The sequence below is a fragment of the Polistes dominula genome, unplaced genomic scaffold (genome assembly GCF_049000335.1).
Source record: "Polistes dominula isolate Pdom_NZ unplaced genomic scaffold, Pdom_raw_medaka contig_80, whole genome shotgun sequence".
Lineage (NCBI taxonomy): Eukaryota > Metazoa > Arthropoda > Insecta > Hymenoptera > Vespidae > Polistes > Polistes dominula.
Window position 1 is genome coordinate 103,339 of NW_028301111.1, and position 23,403 is coordinate 126,741.

Below are 23,403 nucleotides of genomic sequence, written 5' to 3' on the forward strand. Positions count from 1 at the left end.
TACACATACACGAACACATACCTATGCACAAATACGTAAACTAACTTAAACTTTCTCTCTCTCTCTCTCTCTCTCTTTCTTACTCTCACACTTTTTGTTTCAAACGTGTATAAGTTAGAGTAATAGATGAATGGCCACCTATCGAGCTACGGGAATCCCGCGAAATACGATTTTCTAGGAACATTAATTCTACTTGCATTTGGTAATAATAATAATCATAATAATAATGAGACAAGCATTTAAAAATTCCTCTTCTTCTCCATCTTCTTCTATTATTTCTCCTACTTCTTTTTTATCTTTTTCTTCTTCTTATTTACATCGTTAAAATATACTCAACGTTTTTGTTATCCTCATTAAAAGAAATCAATGATCACCGTATTCCTTATACGATTCTTAAGCATTTACCGCTCGTGAGAATTTGATCTTTTACTTTTCATTAGTAATACCAAATAATACTTTCACTTATAGTTTAAACAATACAAGAAAAAAAAGAAAATAATCAAAAAAATAAAGTAACTCGTTTTATAAATGTATTTTTATATCAGATTTACGAAAAAAATTTGACTGATTAAAAATTTAATTACTATTAATACTATTTATTTTATTACTATTATACTATTATAATATTTATTAATTATTATTATTACTATTTATTTAATTACTGTTAAATATATATTAGTTTTTAAATTATTATTTTCAACGTTAGTTAAAAAAAAATTAATATTCAAGAAAATAAATTATCTCTTTATGTAAATGTAATTTAAGACTAGATTTATAGTCAATTTGATTCATTATTAATTTAATTACTATATATTAGGTCATTAAGTGTGAAATGTCTGATTTAGAACCGAAAGTTTAGTTTATTATATCTCGGGCAATAAATAATATAATTATTTAAAATATGCACCTAAACTATCAATACAACGTTGCCATTTTACCGATAGCTTATTAATACAGCTAGCGAAAAAATCTGGAGAGCAGCTGGAGATAAAATCGCGAAAGGCATTTTCCATCGTATGTTAGGTATTCAATATTTTTCCTTGCAAAAATTTGTCTAAAGCTCGGAAAAAATGGTAATTGGTTGGCGACAGATCTGGCGAGTACAATGGGTGACAAAGTGTTTCCAGGTCCAGTTCCTGTAGTTTAAGTAACGTCGATCTTGCAACCTGTGGTCGAGCGTTGTCCTGCAGAAGGATTGGTCTTTCCCAGTTGACCAATCTCGGCTGCTTAATTTGCAACTACCTCATCATTTCTTCTAACTGTTCATAGTAAAGTGTTCACTTTTCATCGCACATGACTATCCGGTGCCAAAATGGATCGCCTTTTAGTCTTGATACCAAAGAACAGCAAGCCTCGAAGCGGTTTCGTTGCTGACGCTTGCTCAAGCCATGCGGAACAAACCTATCCAGTTCCTTTACTTTTCCGAGTGCTTTTAGATGACTTAATATTGCTGGGATGGTAACTTCAAACCTTGCTGCTAGTCCAGGGGTCGTTTCAGATGGATTTGCTTCCACTACAGCTTTCAGTTGGTCGTCATCTGTCTTTCTCTTAGGCCACCTGCGTGGCTCATTTTGAAGATTAAAATCTCCAGATCGGAATTTTTTGAACCGTCGAAATACTGTACGTTCGTTAGCCACATCCTTGCCGAACACTTCGTTAACATTTCGGCTTTCCTGCACTGCATTAGTTCCACGACGGAACTCATATTCGAAAATAACTCGCATTTGTGTCTTATCCATGGCTTACATTATTAAACCCCCAAACGACAATACGATAGACTATTTAAAACAAAAGAGTGCATCTGAAAGCTAGATGGCGAACCTTTTTAATGCGAAAAAAATAAAGGACAATCGAAGTGAAATATCGGAGGTATCTGGTATCAAACCTGAGGCTTTAGGTAATCAAACATTTCATACTTACTGACCTATTATGTAGTAAAATAATTTATATAGTCTATAAGTCTATAATTTAACTACTATATATATGTGTGTTTAATATTTTTGAAAAAACATGCGTTGGTATTTAGTTATGTAATAAAATATATACGTAAATATTTATTTCTTCCCATTAAATTCAATTCTATCGTTCAAACGATGTTTACAAGTCATTAAAAATCAAAGAACGAAACACGTTCGTAAATCTTATGTTAATGAGACTATACGATTGACTATTTATGAATATATTTGAATATATAGAATATATATAATTTGAAATAAAATCTTGTGAAAAATTGTACTTTGTTAACTAATTTTGTATAAACGATTAATTTCATTATATTTTAAATTGATAGGTGTGCAAATACTTTTCTTACCTACTCTATATATTAGGTTAGTGCATATGAAAAGTCATTCTTTTTTTACATGCAAACGTTTCTCTTCTTGTTTTCGTTATATTTTTGTTTTTGACATAAACTCTTTTATCACTCTGACTGCCACGTCGCCCGTATTCGGTTGCCAGTAAAGTTTCTGATCGGGCTGCGTCACCCGTATTGGGGTGTCACTTATCCGACTACTTGCGAAGAATATTCGTATGTGCTTGAAAATATATTTCGCAGAGGAAGTAACAAAACTATTAAATATTAATTAATATTAATAAACTATATTTATTAATATAAACTTAAATTTATAGTAGATTATTCATTAATATAAACTATTGTTATAGAAGTATTACGATAATGATTTTTTAAGAAAATTATTAAGAATGTAAAACTTTAGAAACAAAAAAAGCACTTAAAAGCACTCATGTTTTAAAGACTTTTTGGGAAGTGTATATTAAAGCGAATGGAGATTATTTGGATTAACACATCGAGCGCCACGTCAGCCACCGATGACTGACAGCGTTTAACATGCTATATCTAAGCGGTACTCGTGGCCTGACGGAGACGACTTCTTTGAAAATGAGTGTGGCCTGACGGGGACTTCCTTGAAGATGAGTATGGCGCTCAATGTGTTAAATAAACAGCTTTTGTAAAAAGATATGCACTATTATATATTCACTTAAAAATCTGAAATTTTATACGCAGCAATCTAATGTAAATGTTAAAAATGAAATATCTTACTTGAAGTATTAATGTTTTGTGTTCTTGATCACTGAGAAATGCTGGCTTGTAATGACCCTCAGTATATGAGGTAACAGCACCCAGGATTGTTTTTAAATGTTGAACAGCCATTCGTAATACAGTCAACTTGTCTAATTTCCTTGACATAGCGTGACACATTGGCACCATAGCTGACAGTTCTGTGATGTATGTATTCATCTTGTCTCTTCTTCGTTTTTCTATTTCACTGTGGTTTTGCCTAAAAAAAAAAAATCCGTGATTTTCGTTAATCGATTTATCTATTCGAGATTGGATTTTTTTAGAAGTGGGGTGGGAGGATATTATTTCTTAAATTTAATAAAACAAATTTTATTAAATCTTTACAAGAGTTGAAAAGTTTTGAATCTTTTAAGAGAAAGGTTGAATAATTTTGCACCTAACGCACGAAAAAAGTCATTAAGAAAAATTTTATAATTTTAATTATACATTTCTTTTTGTATATAATTTATTTGTTTGTTTGTTTTTTTTTTTTAATTTATAATATATAATAATTTATATAAGAATGTAAATATGAAATTTATCTATTTATTCCCACATAACACGAAAGCTTTTAAAATCTTTCAGTGAAAGTTTCGTAAAATATTTCCAAAAACTCTTTTAGAAACCTTGCCGGCATCATTCTAAAATATTTTGAATAAATGATTTTACAGAAATATTTTTCAAACATTTCTAAAATATTTTACTGATAGAGTAATCTTTTGCAAGTCTCTGAACGCGGTCATCCTCACCTTGTAGAAAGATTTTTTAGAAATCTTTTGAAAGATTTAAAACTTTTTAAAGAAATGTTTTAGAAAATTTTTAGAAAGTTTTTGTGTTATATAGGTTGTATTTCTTTTTTTTTTTTTTTTTTGAAACGACTGAAGAAAAAAAATTTGATTTATTATCAACTTTGTTCCTTCCTTGTTTTTATTATTGTTCATCGTGTAATTAAATTGTAAACTTTTATTTAATAATAAATAAATTATATTTTAGGTCTGAATTTTTTAAATATTTAAAAGTAATGATTTTATCACACAAGGAAAATTGCATTAAAATTATTAATTAAAGTACAATTAGAAAAAAAAAGAAACATGACAAAACGAATACGTCGCATTTAATCGATGAAATAATTTTTCTTACATAATAATAACATTATCTAATTATTATCTTTCGAATATAGTAAAAAATGAGAGAAACGAATTAAAATTTGTTTATATAATTGAATGCAATACTTTTTATACAAATACGAGATATATTTATTTATTTCTTGTTTTTTTTTTTTTTTTTTTTTTCTTTTTTTTTTTAATAAAAATATTTATATATCGGATAATTTGGAAAGACAATCAAACTTTTGATCTACAATCCGTCTTTGATAAAAAAAAAAAAAATTCAAATGCAAATCTCGTAAGCTGTGTGACTAGGCGTCAATACACGAAGAACGTTGGTATTGAAGAGATTTATGTCAGCCGGTTCAACAAGCCATGAACGAGAAGCTTTTGAAAGACCGTGAACCGCTGATTTGCTAACCAAGAATTCGCATTCATATCCCGGAGCAATGAATTGACCAGCGGAAATCTCGCATAGAAACTGGTTCAACGGTTTTATCCAACCATTACACGAAAATATTATATATACCTGTATTTGTCTTTCATGTAATTAATGTAATAAAATTTAAGAAAAAAAAACACAAAACAGTAAAAAAAAGGAGGAGAAGGAGAAGGAGGTAGTGGTTGGGAAGGGGTGGAGTGGGAGGGGGAGGTTTGAAAGGTAGGAAAAAAATAAGATCACACGATTATCCCAACATCCGTTGTAACGGTTTACTATACTTATAGAAATTAGATTATTATTCTAGAACGATCAATAATTTCCATAATGTGCCATGTAGTATAAACCCATTTGTTATTTTTTTCTGTTTTTTTTTTCTATTTTTTTTTTTCTTGCTCGAATTTAATAACATACTTCGTACGTTCCACTAGGTATATTACATAGATAGAACGTATTGGCAACGTATTCGAGACATGCGAGACTTAGGTTTGATGCAATATGTGGTTTGAAAAAAATGATTGAAAATAAAAAAAAAGGAATTTTCAAGATCACTCGTAAAGGTATCTAAGAAACACAATAAGATACTTTCTAAATCTTGTTCGTCATTTAATTTGATAACAAAATAATATATTATGCAACTAGTGCGGAAAGTTGTCGATTACTTACGAGAGCGAAGTTGGTCAATTCGCTCGAGTGGTCAATCGACTACTTCGCACTAGTTGCATATACTATTTTTTATTAATATTTTATTACGAATGCGGGGACATATTCGGTACATAATTGGGGTCCAGGGACAGAACCTTAGCGGGGATTGGGGAATTTACATATGACATACCTAACCCTACTTTTTATATTTTTTTCGTCCATTCTAATATATAAGCCTTTTATTTTGAAAGTGACCTAACTCCATTTATGTTCGAATCGAGATATTGAAAAGTTTGCGTTTCAATGCAATTAAAAATATACGTAAGGGATACTAACAAGTTAAACTCTGCTTAAATGTATCTAAAGGTTTAAATTTACAGTTTCTATTAAAATAGTGACAATTATTAAGTTAATAATATGCGTTTTCTAACTACGAATGGAGTTAGGGCATTGTCAAAATTATTAACTAAATTCATTATAAAATTTGAAGGAGTCCAAGTCCATTCAACATAATTTAAGATGCTTCAAATTGAAAAAAACAATACTCAATTTATTTTACATATATTTCAAACACTCTAGAAAAATAATTTACGCGATTCAAAACATTTTTTAACTACATAACGTACAACATTACAAACATAACCTATAAATCAATTTACTACTTATCTACATTTTGTGTATGTGAAAGGGATTGGAAGAAATCATGATATTCCGTTGACATATATCGTAATAGGTTAATTATGCCCTTGAATTTTGCTGTTGAAATTTGTCTGATATTTTCATACAGTGAGGTCAATACAATATTTTCGAACTTTCTTTGTCTATCCCGACGTGGTAATAAATTCAGGACTTTAAAATTTTCATTCTCATTCATCAATGTCTTATAGAAAATTTGATACGGTTCATTACTGACAAAACAAAATTTCTCAACAAAATTAAAAAATACTCTATTATTATATTTTCACCAATTTTTTTGTATTTTCATTTTTATTTAGAAGAAAAAAAATCTTCCACATTTCTTACTTAAACTATACAATAATTAGTGAACGGTATTAAAGTCCGATGAGTATGACTGGGAATAAAAAATTGTAATACAATCTATTTAATAGGCCTATTTAAAAATAAGTTTTACAAATGCGATTGAGCTTGAGTTGTCTGTTGTCTTGCTAAAAACTTCAGATTATTAAGAATACTCATGTTTTCGATCCTTCCAATTTGATTTTTTTTTTAAATATGTTAAAGATTTATATTTACAGTGTTATTAATTATCAAATTTCCAATTTCACTTAATGTTACGCAACCAAAAATCATTATTAATACTTTCAAATTTTGTAATACAATATATTAATTTACCATTTTTTCTTTTATTAGAAATTTAATAAATAATTAATATAAATAATATATGTCTAAAAAGATTAATAAATGACCTAATGTTGAAAACAATATCTCCAGGGATTGCTTTATAAATAATCGAATTATGAAGAAAGAATTGTGGTTAGTCTGTATATTTTTGAGAGTTTCATTATATTAAATATTTATTATATAAAATACATAATATATAAAATACATTGAGCCAATTAGCTGCATAGTCCTCATTGAAAACTGTGTACCAAAAATATTTTGCCGAATCAACGCGATGATGAGTATACTCGTCAAACGTAAAATATTTATTTAGCTGTAATAATATTGAATTGAGTTTTAATGGAATGAATATTTTATTTTTTCGAAAAAATAATTTTTTATTTACTATTAGCATATATTTATTGACTTGATTTAAGCATATAGTTTATGAGATCATTTAATTAGAAAAATGTAATCGAAAAAAAATTTGTCTTCCACTCGCTTTTATTTCGGGCGAATGCTCTGTATCCTTCTGAGCTACCTAAGAACAACTTTTGGACCAAATTATTCAAACTATTTTATCAAGAAAGTCATCGACAATATTGATATTGTATCAAACAAATTCCTTTGTTTCTTTCTAGAAATATACACACTCCGCATAGTATCTATTCTATTGCAAGTGCGTGATTTTTCAAGGATGATTGAACATTAAGGAAGAAGTAACAACGTAACTTAGCAATATTGTCAAAGATTGTCTAAATAAAACCTATTGAACAATTCGGGCTTCGGTTGTTTATAGACCGGGACTCGAACCCAGGACCTTTCGCTTGCCGAGCGAGCGCTCTACCATCTGAGCTATGAAGACACATGAAACTTTAATTCATAATAATGTATATATAATATGATGTATCTAATTATCCAATAAATCCGTACGGTTTGAGCTGTATTTTTGTACTTTTAATTAGTACCTAAGAATAGAACATACTTATGTATGTTCATAATTCATCTATCCATAAGAAAAAAATATCAAATTATTATATCGTATAAATCATAGTGGGTCCATTATGTTCTTGAATTTTGCCGTTGTAATTTTTCTGATATTTTCATACGGTGGTCCCGCAATACATATATTGAGTTGTGGGAAAATATCTTCGATTGATTTAGCAAGTTCTAATATCTCACCAATTTCATTTTGTAACGATTAACGTACGTTATCTATTTCAACTGAAGAAGGTCATATCTTCTTCCAACATGCATTTAACGTTGAAGTTTTCACTTTACAACAGCGTGAGACACTTTAGTTTTTAGGCCATGGAAATGAAAATAAATACTTTCCGTAATACAGTATCTTTTAGACGGTAAGCCTCACCGCGGCTGTAGAAATACAGTGTTGTTAAAAGGTTTTTTGAAAGAAAACCGTTTTATAGGATGCCGTGTTGTAGAAGAATTCCACAATTTATGAATCGTGTTATAGCAAAGCCGTGCTATAAGATACCGTTTTGTATTAGAGCTACATGTACCTAGTAACCTCAAAATTAATATTTCTCTTTTTTTATAATTGAAGTTAAGGAGTGCAGGATAAGTGTATTTAGTATATGGTTAGTTATCGTTAACGGCCATACCGTGATGAAAACACAAGTTCTCGTCCGATCACTTAAGTTAAGCATCACTGGGCACGGTTAGTACTTGGATGGGTGACCGCTTGGGAACACCGTGTGCTGTTAACACCTTTTTTTCTTTTTTTATTCTATTTTTCTTATTAATAAAATATCTTATTAATGAATGGTAAAAAAATCATCATCAAGATCAAATTTAATTTATTATTTTTTGATAATATTTTCTTTTTCTCTTCTCTGTGTTTACATCATAGTTTATTTACAAACTCTTTTGTAAATAATTCGAAATAAGAACTGTACGATTATTTATTGCTCGTATGTTTCTGCCAATTTTTTTCATTTTTCTTATCAATTTGTTTATTTATTCAAAAAAATTATTTCTTATTTCATTATATCTAATGCAGAAACTTTTGAGAATATTTACAAACTCATTGTTTATAAACAATTAAATAATAAACTACAATTTCTCAACAATTTATTTCAAATTGATCGGTGTATGAATACTTTCTACACCTACTGTATCATTTCATATTTGCTTTAATTTATTTTCGTACGTTATTAAGACGTACTTTGCTAGAACGTAAACGTAAACAAAAAAAATATCTTGTTATCATATCAAACTGCTAGATGGAAACATATTGTTCAAAAATTCCACGTAAACATTCCTTTTACGGACTAGTGCAAAACCGAGTCAATCCATTTTGTTTGTCAGTGCTAAACGAGGAGACATTAATTATTGAAAAAATTTCTGATGCTACTTCTAACTTAAATAAAACTTTTTATAATGTTCATTTTTTAATATTCATTTACATTCTTTTAGCAATATAATGCTCCTTACTGTATATCAAAAGTAAAAAAGAATAAGATACATTTTATATTTAATTTTTTACCTAATTTCATTACAAGAAAAATATAATCATTCTAGTTAATGATACGAAAATGACGTATATTAATTAAAAAAAAAACAAAGACACATTGAGGATGCGAATAAAGTAATTAAAAATAAAATTAAAAAAAAATTAAAAATGAAAAAAATCTCAAAATCACACGAAAATGTATCCAAGAAAGTAAATAAGATAATTTTTTCATTTTTTGATTTATTTAATTTTATTTAAAAAAAAAAAAAAAAAATATATATATATATATATATATATATATATATATATATATATATATATATATATATATATATATATATATATCGTTTTAGTTAATGGTAGAAAAATATTTCAAGATCACTGGAAAATTTATCTATTATAAAAAAGAAAAGAAGATCCTTATGTTAAATAATATCTCGGTAAGTGTTGTATAATATAATTATTATAAATAATAAAATATTTTACTAGAAGTGTTCAAATACTTTCATGAGTCACTGTATTTATTGAATGTCATCTGTATTTATTAAAAATTAATTTATTATATAATTTTTTATTATATACATATAATATGTAACCATTTTGGTACCGGACACAAAAATATTTCAAGATCACTCGAAAACTTATTTAAGAAAAAAAATAGGACACTTATTAATTACTATTAATTTTGTTCCTTATTTATTTTGATTAAAAAAATATATACATACATATAGTGACTCAAAGAATTGATCAAATGTTCTTACAGTTTTTAAATTTTTACATAGCTTTCGTAATTTACATAGTACAGAAATAATTTAAATATGTTACACATTTTACATAACTTTTGTTGTTTATATAGTACAGAAATAATTTAAATATGTTGCATATTTTAAGCAGAATTAAAGAAAATTAACAAATCTGGGATTTGATCAATTTTTTGTTTCTGGGAAAAACGAAATTTTAGTACTTCGTATACCCTCTTTTAGCTTTCAATACGGTTTTTCTGCGTCTTTGTATGCTATCTACTAAATTTTTGCACTGTTTTCATTATTTTCCTAGCAACTTTTACTTTTGACCACAATTCAAATATACATCTCGAATTACGATCGAAATTGACAACTGCTCTTTTCAATAAACCCCATAAGTGATCTATTGGGTTCAGATCGGAAGACTATGGGGGAAGTCTAAAAAAGCAAATCCATGAGCTTTAAACCACTTTTCGGTGATTTCTTTCTGGTATTTAGGGTTGTTTTCGTGCTAAAAAATGACTTATTCTGCTTTCATATTCTATTTTGCCAAGCTTCCAATTAAACTTTTCTACAGAATGGATGTGTATGATGTTGCTGTCATTCGACCTTGAATTTTTTAACGCATCCAATGACCACACTGGTCATGTAACCCTAATGTACAAGATATGACCTTCTCCAAACTTGGAAAAAACTGTGAGAAAGTTGAAAAACTTTCAAAATCTGTGAGAAAATTGAAAGACTTTGAAAATCTATGAGAAAATTGAAAAACTTTGAAAATCCAATTAAACTTTTCTACAGAATGGATGTGTATGATGTTGCAGTCATTCGACCTTGAATTTTTTAACGCATCCAATGACCACACTGGTCATGCAACCCTAATGTACAAGATATGACCTTCTCCAAACTTGGAAAAATCTGTGAGAAAATTCAAAAACTTTCAAAATCTGTGAGAAAATTGAAAGACTTTGAAAATCTGTAAGAAAATTGAGAAACTTTGAAAATCTGCGAGAAAATTGAAAAACTTGGAAAATCTGTGAGAACATATGATCAATTCTTTAAGTCACTGTATATGTAATCATTTTGGTTAATGATACGAAAAAGACGTATACTTAGATATAAAAGACAAAGAGATATTAAAGATGCAACGAGATAGTCTTACTGGAATTCCAATCCTCTCGCGCAAGATGATGAACATCTTTTATTTAACGAGTTAAATGTTGCCAATGACGTAATCGGTAATGATCCTCCCATAAATCTTTCTAAGACTCATTCATTCCTTCTATTACTTCGAAATCGTTTGTATGTTTTTTTATTTTATGTTTTTTCTCTCTTTAAATGCTAATAATTTTTGACGCAATAAAATGAAAGAGAAAGAAAGAAAAAAAGGAAAGAAAAGTTGAGGATAATATAATTAGATGAAAAAGAAAAATTATACAGATAAAATGATTAAAAATATGATATTTTCTATATAGATAAGATAGTTTAAACAATTTATTTAATTTCCATCCAAGATCACGTAGAAATATATTGGATTAGTGACGTTGTTGATGAAGCCAGAGAATAAAGTACTATTACTTAGACTTAGGTCAAGGTAGTGGTCACCTTGACAATATCTGACATAATACAACGTAATCGTTAACTGAGTCAGTATAATCTCTTTTATCTAACTAACCATAAGTTCATCTGAAGTTACATCAGTGTATCACGTAATTTCTTGAAAGATCATTGTACCATGAAATGGGATAAATGTTATAATAAAAATAATTGAAATAATATCAAATATTTAATTACAATAAGATAAAAATAAGTATAGAAATTATTTCAAAAAATAAATAAATATTGTATTATAATTTATTATTTTTAAATTTATCAATATTTATAAATAATTAAAAATAAAATAAACAAAAATATATATTTCACGATTTTTTCTTTGCGATATTTTTTCACAAAACTAGCATAAAAGAAATTCTATTTTACCAATTAAATAGGTAATACAACAATATTATTAAAAGAGAACAAAACATACGCATATTATATATATATATATATATATATATATATATATATATATATATATATATATATATATATTAATTATAATTTAATGATATAATTGTGCCCATAATTATGAGAGTTGTCTAAGTCATGTATCTCTTGTTTCGAGATATTTAAAGATTTATATTTGAACACTATATGAATTCTATATAATATTGTAATAACAAACATTATCCGACGATACATTTTTGACATTATCTTGAAAATTACATTGAATTTATTTAGTTTCTAATAATGTGGTGCGTAATAACTGGTAAACTCATTTTTTTTTGTTTAATTTTAACTTAGACCACTTTCATAACTATGGGCACAATTATGTATATAGATATATTAAAAAATGTACTTACTTTTTACTATCATCGTTTGTGCGTACTGATTTAGCATCATCCCCAATATCATCCAACAAGTCGCTTCCATCGCTTTAAACAAAAAAAAAAAAAAACAATTAAACAATTCTATAATTATATTATATTATTTTTTTTTCTTCTTCCTCTCTCTACTTTTGATTTTGTTTCTTTTTTTTTTTTTTTTTGTTGCGTCGAAATCTTTGATCGAGATTATTTTTACAGGAGAGAAAATTTAACACACGAAATAAGAATTTCTTTGTACTCGATGTACTTCAAAGAGTTAGCGAACCCTTTGACGAGTTGAATTTCGTCAAGTTTCGCAGATCTATTGCTTCCTCGTACCATTGAATTTGGTTTGATGTTACGAAAAGGTTTCCTTCTTCGTACGAAGAAACATTCTTTGTAATTTGACGTTACATTACTCTAAGAATACATATTTATATACAGGGTGTTTAACGAAAAAGCATTCAATATTTATATGGTATATAGGGCTCACTTTGTTGTATAAAAAAGTTCTTGTAAACATAGGTCGAAAGGTCAACCATTTCCGAGATATTAGGACCTTGAATAAGTTCTCGCTATTTTTTACAAAATAAAAACTTTATTTAAAATGTAAGGAAAAAAAAGACGTTTTATTGAAAGTATTGCTTATCACTAGAGACCACTTTCTCCCATCTTTCTGGCAGTATATGAATTCCGCGTTGGAAAAACGATATGTCTTTTAAGGCTATCCAAGAATCGACCCATTTTTTGGTTCTTCGTAAGAATGAAAACGCTGGCCAGCTAAGCCATGTTCCATCGAACGAAATAGGTGAAAATCGGAAGGGGCTATGTCAGGTGAATACGGCAGGTGGGGTAGAACTGACCATCGAAGCGTTTCCAGGTAGGTTTTCACTGGTTTTGCAACATGAGGCCGGGCGTTGTCATGTAACAAAATCACTTTGTCGTGTCTCTTCTCGTATAGCGGCCGTTTTTCTTTTAGGGCTCGACTCAAACGCATCAATTGAAGTCGATAGCGATCTCCCGTGATAGTCTCATTCGGTTTGAGCAGCTCATAATAAATTACACCCTGCTGATCCCACCAAATACAGAGAAGAAGCTTCGAACCATGGATATTTGGTTTTGTGGACCATGTTGATGCATGGCCAGGCTTACCCCATGATTTTCTATGCTTTGGATTATCATAGTGTATCCATTTTTCATCGCCAGTCACGATACGGTGCAAAAAACCTTTTCTTTTCTGCCGTTGAAGCAGTAGTTTACACGTGACAAAAAGCCGTACGATGTCTCTTGGCTTCAATTCATATGGCACCCAATGTCCTTGCTTCTGGATCATTCCTAACATTTTTACACGTTTTGAAACAGTTGACTCATCAACTTGTAATGTTTTTCCAAGTTCTGCTAGCGTCCGAGATCGGTCTTCATCGAGTAATTCCTCCAATTCACTGTCTTGAAATTTTTTTGGTGCGCCAGAACGTTTTTTATCCTCAAGTTCAAAATCATTATTTTTGAAGCGTCGAAACCAGTCTCTGCATGTCGTATCTGACAGAGCATTGTCACCATAAGTCTGAACAAGAATTCTATGTGCTTCAGCTGCCGATTTCTTTTGAATAAAATAGTGCAATAAAATTCCCCGCAAATACACTTTAGTTGGCACAAAAGTAGACATTTTCAAAACTTATAAAAAATTACTGTGTTTACACTAAAGTGAACTATCATACACTGAAATTTCAGGTTACATACAGTACTTCCTTGCAAGTGCGTTACCAATTTCAAGCACGGAGTACTGCTATTGCCATCTTTGATGAAACAGCGAGAACTTATTCAAGGTCCTAATATAAACATTTTTTTTTACTAGTATCATGATTGACTTACTTGCTTCCGTCGCATGCGTTATTTACTTCAGTGTTTTTAAATCGCGTTCTGAGGTTAGTCGTGGATCAGCAATTGTAGCTGTTAGATAGTTACAAAGATTCATTAAAATGTTGGAATATTATTCAAACGAAGAAATGGCAGACACCCATTTTATGTACGGTCGTACCAATGGAAGTGCTTTAGCGGCAAAACGTCTTTCTCTAATCGAAGGGTTCCCTCTCATACACTCTTTCAAAAACTTCACCAACGACTTTGTGAATCCGGCTCATTTAAATCTTGCAATCGATGTGGTACATGCATTATGGAGCATCAGCTCATTTTTTACGTAATGTGAGAGTTCATTTAAACACGGTGTTCGGTCAAAGGTGGATTGGACATAGTGGACTAGTTGCATGGCTTTCTCGATCCCCCGATTTAAACCCTTTGGACTTTTTTTATGGGTTATCTTTAAATAACCCCATAAAACTTTGGCTTTTTAAAGCCAAGTGTAAGCCTTGCCAATAAACAACGTAGAAAAATTACGTAAGTGAATCCATCATACTTGTCAAGTAATTCTACAAAAATGGGAAATTTTCGAGAGAGTTTGTGACTCTTTAAAAAGAAGATGCCAAACGTGTGTAGAAATGGATGTTGGACAAGTAGAAAATCTTCTGTAAATAACGGCAATTCGGTAGAAAGTCAATCATAATAATAACAAATAAAAACGTTTATATCTCAGAAACGGTTGACCTTTCGACCAATGTTTACTTGAACTTTTTACTCGACATAGTGTGCCCTTATCTACCATATAAATATTGAACGCATTTTTTTAACACCATGTATATATATTAGGGTGGATCAAAAAATCAATTATTTTTTTGTTTACAAGTGCCACGGAAAAATGGGTTGCTAGACACCTTAAAACAATTCTCACCAAATATGAGTTCTTCATTTTAATAGGTAGATCCTCCGCATCGCAGTTTTTTATTTTTTTCTCAGTCTAATAGATTAAAATTCATACCTCATTATTTATTGATTGTACAGAAAAATGTTCTAGACGAATTTTGTAGGAAATTTAATGCTCTAAAAAACAGGTATCTTATATTTTTTCCGTAAACCTCACCATTTGAATGATATTAAAGATTTAAATTTGATGATTTTTAGACATATTTCATTTTTGTTTATGAATTTTATAACTCGACAATAAATGACTATTAAAAAGTGCACAATACAAATTTGTGTAGGAAATTAACTGCTCCATAAAAATGGTGTCTTATATTTTGGCGATTAAATTAAGCGTTCAAAAGATATTCATCATCAAACTTTCATGTGTACTGATTTTTGTCTCTGAAGAACAGACAATGTCGTTCTCTACGCGAGTACATTAAAATAAAGTATTTAATGATTAAATTAAAATTTTTCTTTAAAATATATTGCATATACTTTAACTTTAACAATTTACTTTAATAATTAATAATACAATTAGGTATGATATATTTTTAAAAATGTCATCCGCGAAAGTCACTATAGTGACGTGTCGTACTGGAAGATGGCATCCGCGTAGTGCCTAAGAGGTTAATATCTCAATTTATATTAGCAATATTATTTTATTGCGAATTATTTGTTTATTAACAAAGAGTCATGATTATCTTTGTTAGTTCGACAAGATTCTAACAAATGGCGGTAGAAGGTAATTCGTTGATTTAAAGACGTGTGTATCGGACTGATTGTGAGCTACAGCAACGCGTGGCGGGGCACACCTATATATATATATATATATATATATATATATATATATATATATATATATATATATATATATATTTAAGACAAATGTTTTCGTCCTAATATGAGATTTTATACGTATGCATTGAAAATTTAATTTTAATTAAATTTTTTTTAATTAGATCACATATGGTTTATATGTAATAATTATTAAAAATTAATAATACATTAAATATAAATATTAATAAATTAAATATAATATTTAAATATATATTAAATATTAATAATAAATGTTATAGTATATAAATATAAATATAAATAATAATTATGCAAATATTATATCGCATATTTACTATAAATGAGATATATAGAAACAGCAAGGTTATTTCGTATTTTTTATAATATAATATAATTATGCAATAAAAATTATGCAAATAATAAATAATTATTATATATATATATATATAAATATATATATATATATATATATAGGTATACATCCTTAAACCAAAATATTGATGTTATTGATTGATTAGCAATTAATTTGAATGGTATAGGTTTAAGATGAAACGTCAAGGGTGTAGTTTCTAGAAATCGTAAGGACGAAGGGTAGGAAGAATAAAGGTCGAAATGGGGTTTGCAAGTTCAAGATTCCAAACTTGATAGGTGTCGAACATTTCGATGGTTTCTCTTTGGTTTCTGGTAACATTTCTATACGGTATAACGCGAATTCCTATAGACGTCGTCAAACATATTATAACTAGAGTTTTCAAATAAAACGATTCCTCTTGTACGCTACATGTGTTATTTATAATAAAATGCGCGAATATCTACATTTTAATAATCAATAATTTACTTTTAATTGACCAATTGCATCGTCGTTGTTTTTATCGTTAGTAATTTTTGTTTTACTCTTTAGTAATTGTTTCGTTTTTTTTTCCTTCTCTCTTTATTTTCCTATTTATTTCAAAACTCTACGTTATCAATTAATTGTTTGCGGAAATGAATAATTATTTTTTTTGTTTCTTTTACATCTAATAATATTCTATATTCTATATCTAGGAGCGATATAAGTGTAGAAGAATAAACATAGATAAGCAGGTAGGTGACATAAATGACAAACGAACCTACTGTAGAAATAAAGAAAGACGGTGTGTGGTTTGCTTTGTAAGTTGTGTAAGTTGTATGTGTAATTCTGTGTGAGTCAGGAAGGTTTTCGAGCGATATCAATGCTTTGTTTATTGCATCGGACCGGGCGTTTGGAAAATTCAAGAACAGCGTGGGGATGGATATAAAGGGACGGGGATTGAGTCAGAGGGTAGTCGTAGTCGCAAGTCGTCATCAGTCGTTATTCAGTTGTAAGAGTGCACTTGTTTATATCTGTTGTTATCGTAAGATTGTGAAGCACTATTGTATCTTTTTCTAATACCTATTTTCAATATATCTTATCAGTAGGATTAAACTGGATGTATGTTAACCTGGCATCTCTAACCCAAACGAAAATCCTACATTTATGATATACATACCTAGTAACCTCAAAATCAATATTTATTTTTTTATTCTTGAAGTTAAGGAGTGCATGGCAAGTGCATTTAGTATATTATTAGTTCTCGTTAACGGCCATACCGTGATGAAAACACAAGTTCTCGTCCGATCACTTAAGTTAAGCATCACTGGGCACGGTTAGTACTTGGATGGGTGACCGCTTGGGAACACCGTGTGCTGTTAACACTTCTTTTTTTTCTTTTTTTATTCTATTTTTCTTATTAATAAAATATCTTATTAATGAATGGTAAAAAAATCATCATCAAGATCAAATTTAATTTATTATTTTTTGATAATATCTTTTTGTCTTCTCTTTGTTTACATTATGGTTTATATACAAACTCTTTTGCAAATAATTCGAAATAAAAACTTTACGAATTGCTTGTATGTTTCTGCTGATTGTTTCGTTTTTCTTGTCAATTTTAAGATTTATTTTAAAAAATTATTTTTTATTTCATTATATCTATTGAAGAAACTTTCAAGAATATGCACAAATTCATTGTTTATAAAAAACTAGTTAATAAACTACAATTTTACAATATTTTATTTCAAATTGATTGGTGTACGAATACTTTCTACATCAACTATATAAGTATATACATACACTACAACTATATATATTATCATGAAGTAAATTTAAATAATTTTGAAAAAAAAATTAAGAAGAAAAATAAAAATCATTTTTAGAGATTATTTATGTTAATACGACGTGATTTCTTATAATGTTAGTTCGAATAACGCATTACAAATTAACCGCAGTTTGCCGGAATATGTATAAGTACAATCTCGAATAACCTTGAAGTTACATTCCGATATGATAAGTTTTTTTGTTTTTGTATAAATAAATTTTTTCCTCCTCTTCTCCAGTATGACGTTAGCGTATTTTTTCTTTTTAATATCTCTTATGAAATAGATCGATAATTTTTGTAACGATCATCAATTTTTTCTTGTAATATCTAAATAAATGTAATATTATTGTGAAAATGGTTACTTTATTGTTAGTTTGTGTTTAATGGTAACTATTTGTTGGTAAAAACCTATCAACGTTATTCAACTCATTTATAAAATTAAATCTTCATATATTATTAATTTTTTACACAAATTAAATTCAATAAATTTGAAAATAATTCATGAAATATTTAAACGTTTTTGATTTAATATAAGAAAATAATAAATAAAAAAAAAAGCAAATAAAAAATTCTATATAAAAAAAATTTAAAAATAATAATTTTGTGCTTATGAAATGTCGAATTTTTTTTACATATGAACGTTTCTTTTCCTGTTTCGTAATTTATTTGTTTTTTGATATACCTTCCTTTATATATTATTTACTATTGCTAAAATCACATTTCTACAAAGATTTTCTTAAAAGTTATTAATTTTGTAATTTTTTTGGGGGGGTCTACAAGTAGGTTTTCAGCGTTTTTTAATAAATTGTGTAACGAGTAGATTTCGGGCAGAAATGTCTTAACTCATGTGTCATTTTTAAAGCTTGTGTATCTGTTAACAACATTGCATCATTATATTTGCGCATTTCTATCAGCGTCTTATATTTTATGAAGCAGAAACATGGTAAGTTATGTGCCAAATGAACGTCATTTGCAAGAAGCGCTGCTTCTATTCTTTAATATGAAGAAAAGTGCAGATGAGGCCTATAGTTTGCTTCTGGAAACTTACGGGGCGGAATGTATTGGTGAATCGACGTGTCGTGAGTGGTTCAAACGGTTCAAAAATAGTGATTTTAACGTTGAAGAGAAGGAGCGCTCCGGAAAGCCGAAAAATTTTGAAGACGAGGAATTGGAGGCTTTGCGGGATGAGGATCCGTGTCAAATTCGAGAAGAGCTTGCTGCATCATTTAGCGTCAAACAACAAGCCATTTTCCTGCGCCAGAAAGCTTTGGGATTTATCCTAAAAGTTAGAAATTGGGTGCTGTACGAGTTGAAGCAGAGAGATGTCGAACGGCGATTTTGCATGTCAGAAATGTAGCTGCAGCGGCATAAAAAAAAGTCCTTTTTGCATCGCATTGTCACTGGTGACGAAAAATGGATCTATTATGATAATCCTAAACGCAAAAAAACATATGGAAAGCCTTGCGAGCCGGCCGAATCGACGCCGAAGCGAAATATTCACATGAATAAGGTCATGCTCTGCATATGGTGGGATCAGAAGGGTGTCATATACTACGAACTGCTTCCGAGTAGTCAAACCATCAAAGGACAATTGTATCTAACCAAACTCATTCGTTTGAAGCTGGCATTGGCAGAAAAACGGCCAGAATATCAGACCAGGCACGAGTCCGTAATTTTTTACCACGACAACGCTCGGCCACATGTTGATGCTTCGGTCAAAAACTACTTGGATAATAGTGGATGGGAAATTCCGCCTCACCCGCCTTATAGTCCAGATTTGGCACCATCCGACTATGAGTTGTTTCGGTTGATGCCGAACGCTCTTACTGGAATGCGCTTTATTTCAGTAGAGGGAATCAAAAATTGGCTCCATACGTTCTTGGACTCAAAAGACAGAACTTTTTTTGGACTGGAATTCACAAATTGCCAGAAAGATGGGAAAAAATTGTATCTTCCGATGGACAATATTTCGAATGAAAAATATGTTACTATTTTTTCTTAATAAGCCCTCAATTTTTATGAAAAAACGCTGAAAACTTACTTGTAGACCCAATAAATTTCTTAAGGATACGAATTCAAGCCGATGTTTGTGTTATTTTTTTTTTTTTTTTTGAATATGAGTATAAACTTAATAAGAATGTTGTAAAAACTGCGAATAATATAAACAAGGAGTTTAGGGAAAATTCTGTTAAACGTTAGTTTTAAAAATTTCTGTTTGGTAATTTTTTCCTTACAAATTGAATTGCATGGAATAACCAAAACTTCTATGAAAAATAATGAAAGCATTGGTGGAAACGAATCCAATTTCATCCACAAGGGAGTTTCCTGTCATAATGAAAGTTGATTATACAAAATCATTGCGATATTTTATTGAAATTACCAAAGTGAAAAAAAAATTAACTAGATTGGTTAAACGTATGTTGATTGTAACAAACTCAATTTTTACACATGAATTAAAATATGAAATTTTGTAGAGCACAAATTATTCGTTGAATTTTTCGCTAATTGAATTTCATTCTTTTTTTAATCGTTTAGAAAAATGTTTACAGGTTAAACAGTTTGAAAATGAAGACATTTTGAAAAATGTCACATTAGAGTTTATTGATACTAAATGATAAAAGTTTCATTAAGCCCGGCGATACATGTAAAATAAAAAAAAATCGAATTTTTTTCATAAATAGTTAGTTTACCATCTTAAAAATATGCCTGTAAATTTTAGGAATGAAATTCCCATTATTTGTCGATTAAAAATTCATTTAAGTGGTCCGCCTCAACTCGGCGCTAGTCGCGAACGCTAAACTTTGAACGCGTTTTTCTCGAAGCGACTATTTTCAAACTGTGGTGAAAGATAACTCAAAGAGATTTCAACCGATTCTTATGAAATTTAGTACACATTTTCTTTATAGTATGAGCTTCTAGTTGAAATTTAAAAATGCCACAAAAATTTTCAAAAATTGCCATTTTTGACCCAAAAACCGTTAAAAAAAGGGTCAAAAACCAGACTTTTTTGTCTGAGTCGTGCCAATTTACAATTTTTTAACTTTTTAGTTTTTCCTTAGTTCAAATAGAAGATATATGTTTTATGAACACGCTCCGACCTTTTTTTTTTAATTTTAGATTGCTGTAACTAAAGCTAAAAATCACCATGATTGATGCGTTTCGCCGCGAGGGCCTCAGGAAATTAATTACTACGGCGGCCCATTTTGAAAAAAAAAATCAGATTCTTATATTATAATATGTAATGAATAAACATGCTGAGTTTCAAAATGATTCATTTATTCCTTCCATTTCAAATAAGCCTCTGAAAAGCGGTCAAAATTTAGGCGTTTACATGTATCGCCGGCCTTGAAACAAACCTACATGCATTAAAATCTCATTAAGAAAAGTGTATTGAAACAAATAAAGTTCATTTTGAATAAATAAAGAAATTATTTATTCGCAATATCAATTATATATTTATTTAATTTATATAAAAATAGTATATATAAATATAAAAATATTATAAATTATAAAATATAATTAGTATATATAAGAAATATTATAATATTATAAAAAATATATTATAATATTATATTAATTATATAAATTATAAATTATAGAAACAAATATATTATATCCAATCAAAATCCGAAATTTCATATGCTCCAATCTAATAGATAACAATCTTTGATAAAGATGAAAAAAAATTATAAGAAGAAGAAGAAGAAAATTACTTACTGACAAGAAAGTTTTCTCTTCTTAGAAACAGGAATAAAATCCTCAGATGTGTCAGTGCTACTAGGTTGACAATTATTGGAGGTATTACGAGTGGGGCTGCTGTTTGATGATCCACGATGATGATGATGATGATGGTGATAATGATTATGATAATGATGTCCGGTGGCGGGTGCCTGGTCTGGAACCATCGTCGGGGATGTCTCCATGTGCCGGGGCAGTTCAGCCCCCGTTGCAACTTGCGGGGTTGTATCTGTGCCAGTTGTAGTGGTGCTAGTTGCGATACTGCCCTTGTCGTTGTTGTTGTTGTTGTTATTATTGATATTGTTGTGGTTGTTGTTGCTGTTATTATTATTTTTCGTAGATGTGATTGTTGTATTAACAGTTGTCGTACCAACGATATCTTCTTCCGAAATATTACTATCGGTAGTAGAAATAGTATTGTCAAAGGTTGTAGTTGTAGTTATAGTAATGCTTGTAGTGGTGCTAGTTGTTGTTTTTATTATGGTGCCGTTCGGTATTCTAGGGGTGATTACGTTGTTACCAGTACCGTTACCGTTGCCGGGGGTTGGAGTTGGGGTAATCTCGTCGGCACTCTCAGTCCCGACCCCCGTCAAATCTCCCACCCCCGAGACCGAGCCTATCTCGCCAAAATAGACCGTAGAACAGGAACTTCTAAAAATCAAACAAATTTATTTATTTTATTTTATATTATCTACTGTGAGACGAATTTTTATTATAAATTAAAATACACCTTTTTTTAGAATGGAAAATAACAATAATTCAGAGGTTTGGAAAAACGGTTAAATGTAACATTCATTACATAAAAATAGTTGACAGAAGACTAACTGAATCTTCTTCTATATAGTGATATCGAATATCCGTTTGTTTCGGTGACTTATACTAAATAAATACGAAAACTAGATTCTATATAGCCGCAACGGAAGTTACTTATGACTCGACTTAATAATATTATTAAAAAAAAAAAATTGTTAAATATCTTCGTTTTGAAAGTTTCATTATTTCTAATAATATACGTCAACGATATTTGAAGAATTTGCGACGAAATGATTTTGAAATATTTTCCTTTGTTATTTTCTTTATCTCCGAACGATTCCAAACTCACTACAAGTGTAAGTCATTAAAAACCCGATTTAAACTGGTTTTTATTGTGTGTTACATATACAGGGTGTCCCATGTAACTGCATTCACAATTTTCCAAGTACTTACGATAACCTGACAAAAAATACGTAAACAAAAGTTGTACTTCTTTTTGATTTACTATACATTGGAATAAAAACAAAGTTTCAAAAATACCTTTCTTTTTTTAACGTTTTTTAAAGGCTACTTTTATTTTTTTCGGCACCCTATATTTTTAATCTTACAATATAATATTCCCTGTTAAAACGAATTACATAAACTAATAAACCATGATCATTAAATAACCTTAAGAGTTTAACCTATCGAAGCAAAACGAACAAATTTCGATGAAACGTAAGGATGATAAAATATTATTAACAAATTTATTTTTAATTGGTAATGTTCGACAATTCCTAGAACATATTTCTACTAATACAACTCTTACTCAAAGTTTCTGACATTCATTACAATTACGAGTATTTGTGTTGATTACAATACGAATTGTAACTACGGATTTTAATTACAATACATAAATTTTTTTAAATTACGATTTAAAGTTATAAATTAG

The 23,403-nt window shown here is 29.3% G+C and overlaps 1 protein-coding gene and 2 non-coding genes across 7 annotated transcripts in view; 2 read left to right on the forward strand and 1 right to left on the reverse strand.

The window, feature by feature from the left end:
* LOC107072743 (basic helix-loop-helix ARNT-like protein 1) overlaps positions 1–23,403 on the reverse strand; it is a 141,706-nt gene that overhangs the window by 32,211 nt on the left and 86,092 nt on the right. For all 5 annotated transcript variants that reach the window (XM_089176597.1, XM_089176594.1, XM_089176596.1 and 2 more), the window contains exons 4-6: positions 21,699–22,370; positions 12,229–12,300; positions 3,059–3,296 (exon numbers count right to left, since the gene is read on the reverse strand). In XM_089176597.1, the coding sequence (XP_089032723.1) occupies positions 3,059–3,296; positions 12,229–12,300; positions 21,699–22,370 (982 nt within the window). The remainder of the gene's footprint in view (positions 1–3,058; positions 3,297–12,228; positions 12,301–21,698; positions 22,371–23,403) is intronic.
* On the forward strand, positions 8,216–8,334 carry LOC149031093 (5S ribosomal RNA). The gene has a single exon (XR_016178028.1). It is a non-coding gene; the product is annotated as a 5S ribosomal RNA (ribosomal RNA).
* On the forward strand, positions 17,420–17,538 carry LOC149031094 (5S ribosomal RNA). The gene has a single exon (XR_016178039.1). It is a non-coding gene; the product is annotated as a 5S ribosomal RNA (ribosomal RNA).